The sequence below is a fragment of the Zosterops lateralis genome (genome assembly GCF_965231275.1).
Source record: "Zosterops lateralis genome assembly, contig: HAP1_HAP1_SCAFFOLD_229, whole genome shotgun sequence".
In the NCBI taxonomy this organism is placed as follows: domain Eukaryota; kingdom Metazoa; phylum Chordata; class Aves; order Passeriformes; family Zosteropidae; genus Zosterops; species Zosterops lateralis.
Window position 1 is genome coordinate 9,833 of NW_028154465.1, and position 12,867 is coordinate 22,699.

At 55.8% G+C, this 12,867-nt stretch overlaps 2 protein-coding genes across 2 annotated transcripts; one reads left to right on the forward strand and one right to left on the reverse strand.

Moving 5' to 3' along the window:
• Nucleotides 1–200: 200 nt before the first annotated feature.
• On the reverse strand, nucleotides 201–2,807 carry LOC310923721 (early activation antigen CD69-like; the record flags this gene model as incomplete). Its single annotated transcript, XM_083885644.1, has 5 exons — nucleotides 201–279; nucleotides 1,751–1,851; nucleotides 1,949–2,127; nucleotides 2,229–2,324; nucleotides 2,690–2,807. The coding sequence occupies 5 exons, from the start codon at nucleotides 2,805–2,807 to the stop codon at nucleotides 201–203; spliced, it is 573 nt and encodes a 190-aa protein (XP_083741770.1).
• A 48-nt stretch (nucleotides 2,808–2,855) lies between these two features.
• Nucleotides 2,856–12,147, forward strand: LOC310923723 (uncharacterized protein). Its single transcript, XM_083885645.1, has 2 exons — nucleotides 2,856–3,461; nucleotides 10,459–12,147. The coding sequence occupies exon 2, from the start codon at nucleotides 10,486–10,488 to the stop codon at nucleotides 11,407–11,409; it is 924 nt and encodes a 307-aa protein (XP_083741771.1). The 5' UTR covers nucleotides 2,856–3,461; nucleotides 10,459–10,485; the 3' UTR covers nucleotides 11,410–12,147.
• Nucleotides 12,148–12,867: the final 720 nt, after the last annotated feature.

Consider the following 12,867-nt stretch of genomic DNA (forward strand, 5'->3'; position numbering starts at 1 on the left):
ACCTGCGCTGGCGCCGCCTCCGAGCTCCGCCAGTGCCGCCTCACCGGGCTCCGGCCGCTGCCGCCGCTCCCGGGCCCGCACACGCGCTCCCACAATGGCGCCTCTGCCCAGCCACGGGCGCCCGGGGGGCGGCCCCGGCAACGGGCTTGGCCCCGCTCCGCCCAATCAGCGCGCGCCCACAACCGGCACTGACGGCACAATCAGCCAATGGCGGCGAGCGAGGCCCGGGCTGTGCACACGGCCCACACCCGCCCCGCGCTCTCAGGCCCCGCCCCCGGGCTGTGGGAGGGGAAAGCCGCAAATGAGGAACCGCCCTGGGACGGGCCCGGGCCCGGGATTGAGCTGGAAACACAAACAAAGTTCTCCGCACCTCCCGGCCCGCCTTTCCCAGCCCTGCGTGTTCGCTGCCACCGGCTCCCAGGAAAGCCCTCAGTTTTCCCGGCCCTAATGAGGAGCATCAGCGCATGGCTTTGATTTCGCCAAAAAAAAAAGGGAAAAGCCCCAAGGCCCTTGGGCTGAGTGGAGGAGGGGGGAGATTTCTGGCAGAAAACTCCAGAAATCTTTTTTCCTGAGGCGGGGAAGAACAAAGCCGAGCCCAGTGAGGCGGGTCACTCCCAGCAGCGCCTCTCTGCCGTCCCAGCTGAAGCCCTCGCTGGCTGCTCCGGGCTGGACGGGCGCACCGGGAGCGCTGGGAAGGGGCCCCGGCTCGGGGCGCGGCCCCCGGGGCAGCCCCGCGGCAGCTCCAAGGCTCCGCCAGCCGGGATGGAACGTGGCAGGGGGAGCGGGGAAGGGACGGGGCTGCCGGCGCCGAGGGAACACCAGGGACACCGGGGGCGCTTCACGAGCATTTAATGAGAAACCCCAAAATTATAAACAATACAAAAACAGCAACAGTGGCACCTTAAAAACGGATGAGGGTCAGGAAGAGACATCCCACAGAAGGGATGGAATGGAATTCCACTGAATTGGAATGGACCCACAAGGATTGAGTCACACCCTTAAGGCATTGGTGCCTGTGAGGTCAAATCACACATTGGCATTATTGGCACCTTGCCCCAGCCACAGTCACATGGAAGCACTTGCTTGTGGTCTGTATCCACAGTGTTATACCAATATAGATATAAAAGCTTAGTGTATAAATATAGTGTTAGAAGAAGGTATATGAAACCTGTTTCCACAGTGTTATATCTACATATATCTACAGGCTTGGTGTATAAATGTGTAGTGCAAGAGAAACAGGATGAGTCCTGGAGTGGCTCCAGGAGAAAGAAACCCCCAGCCCCAGCCCAGGCAGCCACACCTCAGCTTCCACATCACCTCCTCTTCCTGCACGTTCATCTCCTGGAGACCAGGCACTGAGGTGACCCTGAGACAAAATACTGAGATGTTCATGAGATCAGGCACTGAGGTGACCCTGAGGGTCAGTGCAAGGCAGACACTGTGCCTGAGGAAGGACATCCCAGGGTCTGGGAAAGGGCAAAGCTGTGACTGCCCAGCACAGAGAAGGTGCTTTGTCCATCCCCTGTTACAGCCGAGTTTGGGCTCTGCTGCACAGATAGGGCATCAGGTATGAGCAGGGCACACTCCTGAGTTTATTCTCAGCCAGGAAAACACACTCTGCATCGCCCAGGACAGGAACCCTGCAAGGAGGAGCAGAGACAATGCTGGCAACACAGGGGACACATTGTGCTCCCATGCCCCCATTCCCTGCCCACATCCCCCAGGCCCTGCTCGGCTCCCTGGGACTCACGAGGAGTTGAAGCTGCTGCCGTCCTCCCACTGAAGCTGCTGCCCCCGTCTGCGCAGCCCCAGCCAGAGATTGACCTTCCGGCTGGGGCGGGACAGGAACTCCTGGGAAGTGAAGAGACCAGCAGTCAGATCTGCACCCCCAGCCCAGGAGCCCCCCAGGCCCCCCTCGGACACCCCACACCCCCAGCCCCTCACTCACCATTTCCTCATCCCTGAGCACGGCCAGGGAGGCCCTGAGCTCAGAGCACCGAGCCTGACCCTGATCCCAGGTGTGCTGATCCTTCGAGAGGAAGTAGCAGATCCTGCGGTACCCGACCCAGTCATCAGGACAGGCCAGCGGAGTGCCAGGAAAAGCTGCAATGTTTGTTTGTCTTCCCCCTGCAGAGGGAAGAGGAGAAGGTCCAGGATTCCCCTCCACAGGCAATAGGGACCCTGCTGTGCCCCGAGGGGCTGGGCTGAGGCAGCTGCTCCTCCCTTACCTGACAGCACAGCCAAGGCCGGCACCAAAGCCAGGACCAGCATCACGAGCAGAGTCAGCACCAGGGTGACCTTGGGATGGGATCTGAACCTCTCACCTGCAGCAGTAAAGAGTCCATGGCTGTGAGGATGGGGCTGTCCTGAGCACGCCCAGCCCTCACATTCCCCCACCCAACACCCGGGGGACACAGGAGGGATCCCCCATTCTGTGTGCCCCTCACTCAGCTGGCAGCAAGAGAAACAAGGGACAGGGGCACAGCCAGGGCCAGGGCACAGCCGGGGCCAGAAGAACTGCCCAGCGCCGGGGGCAGCCGGGGGTGTCGGTCCCGGCCCCTGCGGGGGCCCAGCAGAGCAGGAGGGCTCTTCCAGAGCCCTGGAAACAGCCACAGCCCTGCCAGCCCTGTGCACCTGTGGGGTGACACTGTCCCCTCCCTACAGGCCACGGCGCGGGCCCTGCACTCACACAGAAACTGTGGGGGTTTCTTCTGTATGTTCTCAGCTTCTGATCCGTTCTGGCATTTCAGGGGCTTCTTCACCCTCCCAGTACTGGAGCGGGGCTCATTCTCCACATCTTCATTCATTGCACACCCACCAGTGGCCCCTTCCTGCTTAGGACAAGTGGCTTCTTGCTCCCCCCTCCGAGCTCCGCCAGTGCCGCCTCACCGGGCTCCGGCCGCTGCCGCCGCTCCCGGGCCCGCACACGCTCCGGAATGCGGAGTGGGACGGAGCTGGATCCTTTCTCGACCCGCGTTCTGAGCAATCCGCGCGTGGAACACGAGGAGAGGCGGGAGACATCAGGTGGAAGGGCGGCTTGGCGCTCTGCACGGAACGGCCCCGGCTGTTTTCCCGAACTCCAGCGGTTTCTCGGGAAAGGTGGCTGAGGAAAGACCCCGGCGCTGTGCCCGGAGGGACATCCCAGCCCAGTTTCACATCCGACTTTTCAAATTAGGGAAACAATGGAATAATCACAGGACGGGATCGCGGCAGTTCCGTGCCGCGCGCCAAGCCCGCCCCTCTCCCCCATTGGCCGACGTCTCCCGCCGCGTCTCCTTCTCGCGCGCTGATTGGTCAGAGCTGGGCTGAGGGACGATCCCGGCCCGCCCACTCCGCCATGCTCGGATCGGCCCCCGGAGCGCGGAGCGACTCTGGAAACCGGGACCGGCCCCGGGAGCGGCGGCAGCGGCCGGAGCCCGGTGAGGCGGCACTGGCGGAGCTCGGAGGCGGCCCCAGCGCAGGTGGGAGCCGCGCTCGGTTCTGCCGGGGCTCGGGGCTGGCTGCGGGCGGAGGGGGCGGCAGGGGGCTCCGGCGGGTTCCTTGTGCCGTGTCGGCGCCGTGTTGCCCGTGGCCTGAGGGCGCTGCGGGAGCGGCTGCCCGCGCTCTCCTTCCCGCCGCTGCCTCGGCAGGAGCCGCTGCCGGAGCAGCGCCGGCTCGTCCCGGTTCCTGTGGGGAGGTCGGAGGTGGCCGCCCTGTCCCCGGGGGGGGCTGTGCGGGAAAATTCCCAGAGGTGGCCAGAGGTTTGTGTCCCCACAGGAGCCCGAGGAGTCCTGTAAAAGTGACTTTATTCCTGAACAAAGGGAGAGGCCGTGCGGCCTTTGCCGGGGGGTCTCTCCAATTGTTGTAGGACGCGGCCTCCTTTTTCTCCTGATTTTCCCTTCTGCATCTCCCTGTCCCTTTGCCCCGTGGCGAAGGTCCTTGGAAAGTTCCGACTTCCCGATCCGCCTCCTGCATGTCCTCGTTAATATGCGCCCCCCTTTTGTAGAACATCCGATATTCACGGCTCTGCTCAGTCTTTGTTCTTCTTCTCCGTGTTCAGGAATTTCACAGGGCCTTGGCTGAGCACAGTCCGTGTCAATGAGGAACATTTTCTGAAACTGATGGATTCTCCCGTTGCTCCCTTATCTCCCAGTCCCCGGCCCTGTCTCCAAGCAGATTCACTCGTTGACTCTGTTTTTTCTTGCTGGCTCCTCTTTGGTTTTGGGATTATTGTCAGTGACCTCAATTCTGAGGAAAACGAATATTCAGTCTTAGAATATTTTTCCAAAGTTCAATAAGGGAAAAACCAGTTCCATGTCCAGCGCTGGGTGTTCCTGGCGATCAGCCAAGGGACCCGTGGGTGCGTTAAGACAGTGTTATCTCTGTACTGTTACTTTACTAAGGCACATACATGTTCATGAGTTTCATGCATTATTCAAATATTCTTGGTAGCTTTCATTGTTATAGAAACTTTGCCTTTTTTTGGGTTTCTGTTCTGGCTTATCTAAATAACATCCTGTGGATCAGGTCAATATATTTTATTTCTTCTTGTGGCTTCATCCTGTTGTTTCACACTTCCCAGATACTGAACAGGTAACAAATTCTTCTCTAATTCTTCTCCCGTGCTCTGGTTGGTGTCACCCTTATCACTTGGAGAGGTCAGTCAGCAGATGTGGGAAACAACCTAATTGCTTTACACAGTTCTCTCGGTTACAAGAAGTATTTTAACATTTTATATTTTGCTAAGGCCTATGGTACAATACATTCATCACATAATTATTTCTATAAGCTGTAAGATGAATACATTAACGTAACACTCATCACACTACTATTTCCATGGGCTTTACTGTGCATACTAAAATGAGAAATAAGTTTTATTAACAGGCAGCTAAAAGAGATTATAAATTCCACTGCACTTGAAATCAATAACCACATATAAAGACTAATGCACAAATGTGAAAGCCAATATTATGGGGTCATTTTTAACAGTTCCTGTCCTTTTGTAGCCGTGTGTGGCTCAGGAGGCCTGGCTGCCACCTGCATCCCCTTGCTCAGCTGTGAATGAGCTGCCCTCAGCAAGGTGTGGTGCAGGGCCCAAAGATGAGAGTTGCTGTAGCACAACAGAGGAGAAAGAGCATTCGTTTAACCCAGGGCTGCATCAATTGATCTCTTTTCTCTAATTAAATCACCACAGACTTGGATTCCCAAGTGATTTCTCTGAGCCTGTGGTAGCACAAACAGCCCAGTGGTCTGATGCTCCCTGTGTGACACAGACAGTGCCAGCACATGTTGGAGTGGGGAGAGGGATGATTCCCCCCACTTCTTGTAGTGAAGTTTTCACACCATTCTCCACTGGCTGTTTCCCTTTGCAGCTGAAGCAATTTGTGTTGCAGAGTCAGATCTCCTTCCTGTGGGCTCTGCCTTTGGCTGTGCCAATTCCATCTGTGCAAGCAGGCAGAGCTTGGGCTGAGGGGCAGAGGGAATCAGCCCAATTCCTCCCGCAGGCAAGAAGAGCCTGGTGCACTGTCCCCACTTTTCCCCAGCAGTGTTAATTTGCATTTCTAAAGCTCCTCTCCTGGCTGCCTGGAATGGAGCTTCTCTTCCAGAGCAGCCACTGAATGACTCACATGTGCCCCCCCCCCCACAATCTGCTTTTAACTGTTAATTTAACTGTTAAATTCTTTTAACTGTTTATGCTTTAAAGGGTCACCTTTAAAGCCCTTCTAGTTTTGCAAAATGCAGCCTAAAGATGAACATCGAAAAATCCAAACCGAAATTTTGCCATCCCTAAGAGCCTCACACAAACATAGACAAAAACATTTCAAAGTAATCAAGTTTTATCTACTTTTTCTCCTGGGACTAAGAATTGATTCTCACCGCTGATCCAAACGTAACTGACAATATAAAAACAGGATTATTATGAGAAATCATTGTGGTGGTGTAATCTTGTCACAGAAACTGCGAGAAAACCAGAATTTGTCCAACAATATTTTTAGTGTTAGAGAGTCAAGGCATTACTTGATTTTGGCCAGGATGTGCAACAGAAATCATTTCATCCACTCATAGCCAGGGTGTGCAGAGGAAATCATTCCATGACACGTGAGTTTTACTGGATTTTTCCAAAACTTTGTACAGTCTGAACCCATAGAAATCCTTTGGTTTGATGTTCATTGCTTCCAAGTCGCTGAGTTCTGAGTATTTGGTTTCCTGTTGGAGCCGGATTTCTTTGCCTCTGATGTTAATTAGGTCCTCACTCCTGGATTTCCTCATCAGCCTTTTCCAGACCAGGTGTCTCCAGCTATTCCAGGGCAGTGTCTGGGGCAGATGTTGGTTGCTGTTTGCTGATGGTCGTTGATGTTTTGTTGATGGTCGTTGTCTTTGTGGGTGTCTTTTGGGCTATTCCCAGTCTGCTGAGATGTTAAACTCATCTCTGTTGAGTGATGTAACATCCTTTAAAAGATAATATTTAAAATTCCTTTCCCAGGGCAAAGGCAGACCAAGCCTGACTAGAGAAATAAGATTTTTTTTAAATTTGAACTTGGTATATTTTGGAGCAATGTGATCCCATCCAGCCCCGTGTGTGAGTGTGACTGAGAGCCAGAGTGGAATTGTCCCGTTGTGTTCCCCAGCCCCTGTGGCGAGTGCAGGCACAGAAAGCCCTGAAGCTGAAGCAGTGGCAGCAAGGCTGGGCCCCCAGTGTCTGGAGATGGCCCAGGAGGTGCCCAGGCAGACTATTCCAGCAGAGGATCTGTGGGCAGGCACAGGGGCTTCCCCCGCTGTGGAGCCCTGGCTGCTGCTCCGGTGCCTTCAGGGCGGGTCAGTCGTGGCCTCCCATCCTCCTCCTGCAGCCGGGAAGTCCAAATCTCCTTTGGGCCTTCCGAGCCCTTGAGCTCAGGGTGAGGGGTCCCCCCGTGCTGAGCTGTGCTGGGGCTGTTTCTGTGCTCAGGGACACTTGGGATGGGCCACTTGGCCCCCAGTGGTGCTTCTTCCCACTCCTCAGGCAGGGCCCCATGTCCTGGTTGGATGGTGTGAACAGCAAAGGCCCAAGGCAGGGTCTGTGCCAGCCCAGCTTCCAGTGGGAGAGATTTCACAGGAGACAGGATTCTGGCCACAGGCTGCTTTAAATACACATCCCTTATCTCCAGCCTGCACTAGGTGGAGAATTGCCAGGGGAAGGAATTCCAAAGATCAATCCCAAGGGAGATAATTGAATATCTGCCCTGGATCTGGCTCTTATTCTTGCCAGAGCCAATGGCAAAAGCCCCACCTGTGGCATCTTGGTTTCTGTCAGCAGCTTCCAAAGGTGTTTCTTTATTTCCCCATTCATTCTTTCTACCTGACCTGAGCTCTGGGGGTGCCAGGGGTTGTGGAGGTCCCATTGTGTTCCTAAAGCTGCCAGAACCCCCTGAAGGATCTTTCCTGTAAAATGAGTTCCCCTATTGTAGTTTATTGCTTCCACAATCCTTTCTCTTGGAATTATTTGTTTCAGAAATACCTTTCTAAGTGATCTAGTGATTACTGCAGAAGTCAGAATTGCTTTTGGCCCCCTGTTGGGTGACATGGTGTCAGCAGGAGATATTTCAGCCTTCCTGCTCAGGGCATTTCAGTCCCAGGCTCTCACAGGCACACACAGCTCTGCCGCTTGAGCTGACCATGTGGGGGGTAACCTGTGCTTTGTCTGATTCCCTTTCCTAAATAACAGCGTGTCTTGTAACTCTTTTCCCTTCTGCTGCCCTTGGAGCCCCATCCAGAAACACCTTTTCTCCCTGAGGCCAGGGAATGTCTCATCAATCTCTCCCAGCCTGGCTCTGGAGCTCTGTCACCTCAGTGCAGTCATGGGTTTCTCCCCAGCCCCTGTGCAGGCTGTTCCAACAGGAGGCTGGGTTAAACCCTTCCCCTGTCCTCACTTCTAAATCCTCCTGTGCCACTGAACAAGTTTCCTGCTGGAATAACCCAGCCCTGCTCTTTTGGTTCTCAGAGCCTGAACTTGATGCCAGACTTGGACAACAGGAGATCCTTGTGCTGTCAGTTTTCAGGCCTCAGGTCCCATTCAAGCTGTGGCTGCACAATTCTGCAGACAGTGGGGCCACTCTGGCCACTGGGTTAAACATTTTAGCACAAGAATTCCTTTGGCCTGGCCCTGTTTAACACTCACATACAATTCCAGTTCATTTTCTGAGTCTGGAGGAGCCATGGCTTGAGCATCAATCATTTTGGGATTCCTTTTTTCATTTCTCAAGTTTTGGGGGGAAAGAGCAAGAGCAAGAGAGAGGGCACCTTGTTACAATCCATTCCCTCTCTTTTTGTGTTGAATATTCTAATTCACAGTGACCAACCGGTGCAAGATACAAAACCTACAAACTTTGCATGCAGCCTATGAGAACTACTATATTACCATGTCATTTTATATTCTAAACTCTAAAGACTACTTTTCTTATCTGCTTTTTCCCTGATCCCTTGCAAAGTGGAAAGGCTGCATTCCTGAGTCCTTTTGTTTCTGCCCTTCAACCCATCTCCAGCTAATCACCGTTTTCCTGCCTCCCGTGCCTACATGTCAAAGCTGGCTTTCATTTCTATTGCACTCACAGGTTTTTCATCTGCAGTATTTCTTGCCAGACAATCATATCCATAAGTCCTTCCTGTCCCATCTTTCCCAACAGTGCTGGTTGCTTCAGAGTAATTTGGAGAGGCTGGGAATCTAATTTTCCTCTTTCCCTGGGGCTGCCCACACTTGTGGGTTCACTTCAGCACAGGCCTTGCCAGACATTTGACACAGAGGTACAAGAGAACTGGCCTCTGTATCACCTTTTACAATATTAATTTGCATTCCCAATTTAGCCATCAAAGACCTTCCCAGTAAATTACAATCACAATGAGGAGCAAAGAAAACTTCCTGCATTTCAAACCCATCCCTGGCATCTGCTGATAGTGGTTGAATAAAACACAGCCCCTCATCTTTCCCACTTGTCCCCTGGATAATCAAAGACAGTTTTGGCCTTTTCCCCCCTTAGGTGTAAGATTGAGAGTGAGTGGAGAGGCCCCTGTGTGTATGAGGAAAGGCCTCGTGTGGATGCAGCCCCAGGCTGAATGTTGTCAAGGGCTCCAGTGTGGTGGGTCCCTGGTGTAATGGGAGCTCTGGCAGCCCTAGGAATCCATGTCCGTGCAGGGCTGGACTTGCTCCTGCTGAGGGTGCTGCTGTGTGTGCTTGCAGTGTCCCTGTGGGCTGCAGATGGATCCCTGCTTCCTTGGCAGGGGCTGTTTGGGTGGGCTCTCCCCTGCCGAGGAGGGCAATGCCTGTGCCAGGTGCTTGTGGCCGAGCCCGTCCCCTCGGTGCTGGGGCCCCCTTGGGCCCTGGGCTTCATCCCTCAGGGGCTGTGGAAACTCTGCCATGGCCTTTGCCTTCAGCTTGGCCTTTTCCTCCTCCCTTCTTGCCTTCACCTGCTGTGCCTTTGTGCCCAAGTGCTGCAGGGGCTTCTTGTGCCCCTCGCGCAGCCCCCCTGAGTGCCTGTGGGTGCTCATCCTCTGACAGCTGCTGAGCTTTCTGCACAATCATTCCTTTCTGCAGGGCCCAAACAAGATCCTTCAAAGATGATCTGGATCCTTCCCGGGATAATGCACATTTCCCAGCTGTTCCTTCCTTCCTTCCTTGGCGCTGGTGCTTGTGCTGGCCGTGCCCTGCAGAGCCCGTATCCCAGAGCCGGTGCCTGTGGTGCCGCAGTGTCCAAAGGCGGCTCCCCCGGCGGGCAGGGCCGGCAGCTCCACGGGGCCGGGCAGCGGCCGGGGCGTCCCGCAGCCTCCTGGGGGCCGGGGGCCAGTGCCGGCCCTGCCCGGGGGGTGGTGGGGTCAGGCAGCGCCCGGCGCTGAGCCCCGGCTGCCCCACAGCCCCGGCCCGGCCCCGCAGCTCCCCACAGGCCCCCAGCCCGTGCTCCCGGTGCCGCCCCTCTGCGCCCGCTCCTGCCGCTCCCCAGCACAGAGAAACCCCCTGGGATCCTGACCTCCTTGTTTGCCTCTCCTGCCAACCGGGCCTACAAACCATCTGCATCAGCTCCCAGAGTTTGAGCATTACACCCTGCTTGAAAACGTCCCAGTCCTCAGTATTTTTCTCTTCCTGCTCTTTTCCATCATCCTCTTTCTCACCACAGAGATTCCTCCTGCTGCCTCTTGCCTTAACTGTAATCCTGCACCCTCCCCTTCCCCCTCACCCTTCCCAGCACACCAACACCATCCATCCCCTGCTGTCTAAATCCCTTCTGGACTTCCCTTCTTGCCCCTCTGGGTGTCCATGTCCTTAATTACCCGAGTCTTGATGTTTGGGGAGTTTTTTATCTGTGTCTCGATGTTTGGAGGACTTTTGGGCTGAATCCTGGTGTTTTGGAGGTTTTCACAGACACAAGGTGCGAACTGACTTCCTGAGATGAACTTGCAGAAGGAGGAACCCCCAGCCTAAAGTGCTTTCCATTTGTTTTTTCCCCAAACCAGGATTTTTCATTGCCAAGGAGTGCCCAGATGGAGAAGGAGGAGGAAAAGCCCCGGAGATCCCGCAGGAGGAGGGGCTGCAAACCCAGCCCAGGGAGCTGCGAGGAGGAAAGAGCCGCCCTGTGCCAGGAGGGCGGCCGGAGATCCAGGCGGAGCTCAGAGCTGGTGGAGAAGCCTCATGGAGGGGAGAAGCCCCACAAGTGCCTGGAATGTGAGAAGGGCTTCAGGTGGAGCTCCCTCCTGATCCAGCACCAGAAGATCCACACTGGGGAACGGCCCTATGAGTGTGGGGAGTGTGGGAAGGGTTTCACCCGGAGCTCCCACCTGATCCAGCACCAGAAGATTCACACTGGGGAACGGCCCTATGAGTGTGGGGAGTGTGGGAAGTGTTTCAGCTACAGCTCCGTCCTGATCCGGCACCAAAAGATCCACACTGGTCAACGGCCCTTTGAGTGTGGGAAATGTGGGAAGAGGTTCAGAGACTGCACCAGCCTTATGCGCCACCAGGTAGTCCATACTGGGGAACGGCCCTATGAGTGTGGGGAATGTGGGAAGAGCTTTGGATGGAGCTCTCAGCTGAGAAATCACCAGTGTATCCACACCGGGGAGAAACCCTACGAGTGTTCTGAGTGTGGGAAGAGGTTTCAGAACAGCTCTCATCTCCTCAAACATCAGCGGATTCACACAGAGGAGAGGCCCTTCCGCTGCCCCGACTGTGGGAAGGGCTTCAAGCTCAACTCCACCCTCACTGTGCACCGGCGCATCCACACCGGGGAGAGGCCCTACGAGTGTCCTGAGTGTGGGAAGGGCTTCTCCACGAGCTCTAACTTGACCAAACACCAACAGAGGCGCCATAAGGGAAGCCCCACGAGTGCCCCGAGTGCGGGAAGAGCTTCGTGCGCTGCTCCAGCTCCATCCCCCATGGGAGGATCGGCGTTGGATGATCCCCAGTGACCCCGTTGGGCAGAGCCCTGGTGATCCGTGGTCCTGGTGATCCATGTTGGGAAGACACCTGGCTGGGGGAGCTGCACTGGTTCCTGTCTCCCTGTGGGCACCTGGATGAATGCAGGGGCAGCAATATCCATGGGGATGTAAACTGACATCAAGAATTCATTGGGGAGAGTGGATTTGTTGTCTTTCAAGCCCAAAAAATTATTTTGAGTTCAGTCATATCTTCTAGTGGCATCAAGCAACACTGGATGGTCTTGAGGTCTTTTCCAACCTCAGTGATTCCATTCCAATTTTCTCTGGCCCAAGAGCTTCTTCTGCAGCCAAATGGTGATGGATTGGGCAAAGACCAAGATTTTGGAGACAGTGAGGTGGAAACAGCTTCTTTCCCTCCCACTCAACTATGTGGCTCCTCAGCCGGCATGTACAGGGAAATCCCTTTCTTTTGGCCTTGATTTGCTTTTCTTTTCAGCCTTTCAAAACACCTGAAACTGGGGTAAAAATAAAGGCATTGAAGTAAGACATGGGTGGGGATATGGGGGGACATAGACATGGGGACACGTGGACGTGGATGGGGACGTGGCCATTCATGGGGATGTGGGAGGACAGGGGCATGGACGGAGATATGGGGGACAATGACAGGGATGGGAATGTGGTGGGGAGACAGCCATGGGTGAGGACAGGGTGGGACATGGCCAGTGACATGTGGGGCCATGGCCATGGCCAGTGCCATGGGGGGAACTTGCAGGGGCTGTGGGGGATGCTGGGTTTGAGGGAGTTGAGGGTTCCTGGGAAGGACATGGGGCTTGCTGAGGGCTTTGGGGACCCCAGGCCCAGTGGCTCTGGCTGTGCTGGGAGACCCTGGGGGAGGTTCTGGGGCAGCTGCTCCCCGAGACCAGGGCAAACTTCAAAGCTTTTTTGGGAACACTGGGAGCAGCCGGGCGGGGACAGAGTGACAGCGGGGCTGGGGGGACACACGAGGCCCCCAAAATCATCTCGGGGATGGAGCGGGGGGTCCCGGCCGGGCCCGAGGCCACGGGGAGGGGCTGCAGCCGCCGGCGGCTCAGGAGCTCTGTGGGCAGAGAAAAGGGGGTGACACCGGGCTGGGGGGCCTGGGGGGGGGGGGGGGGGGGGCACACACGCTCTGGGGGAGGGGGGACACGACCCCCGGGACCCCCCCTCACCTTCTTGCACAGGCAGAGGCCCAGCCCCAGCACCAGGAACACCGAGCCCAACACGAAGCCCCCGATCCCCGTCAGCATCTTGGGGGGTGCGGGGGCAGCTTTCGGGGGTGGGGGGGCGCAGGATCTGGGAAACAGCGGCGGCTGCTGGGAAGGGACTGGGACGGAATGTGACAGGCTGGGATGGACTGGGACAGACTGGAACACCAGGATATACCAGGGCTGGGACCCAGCGGGACCAGAATTCGGGCACAAGGGATCATACTGGGATTTATTGGGACCA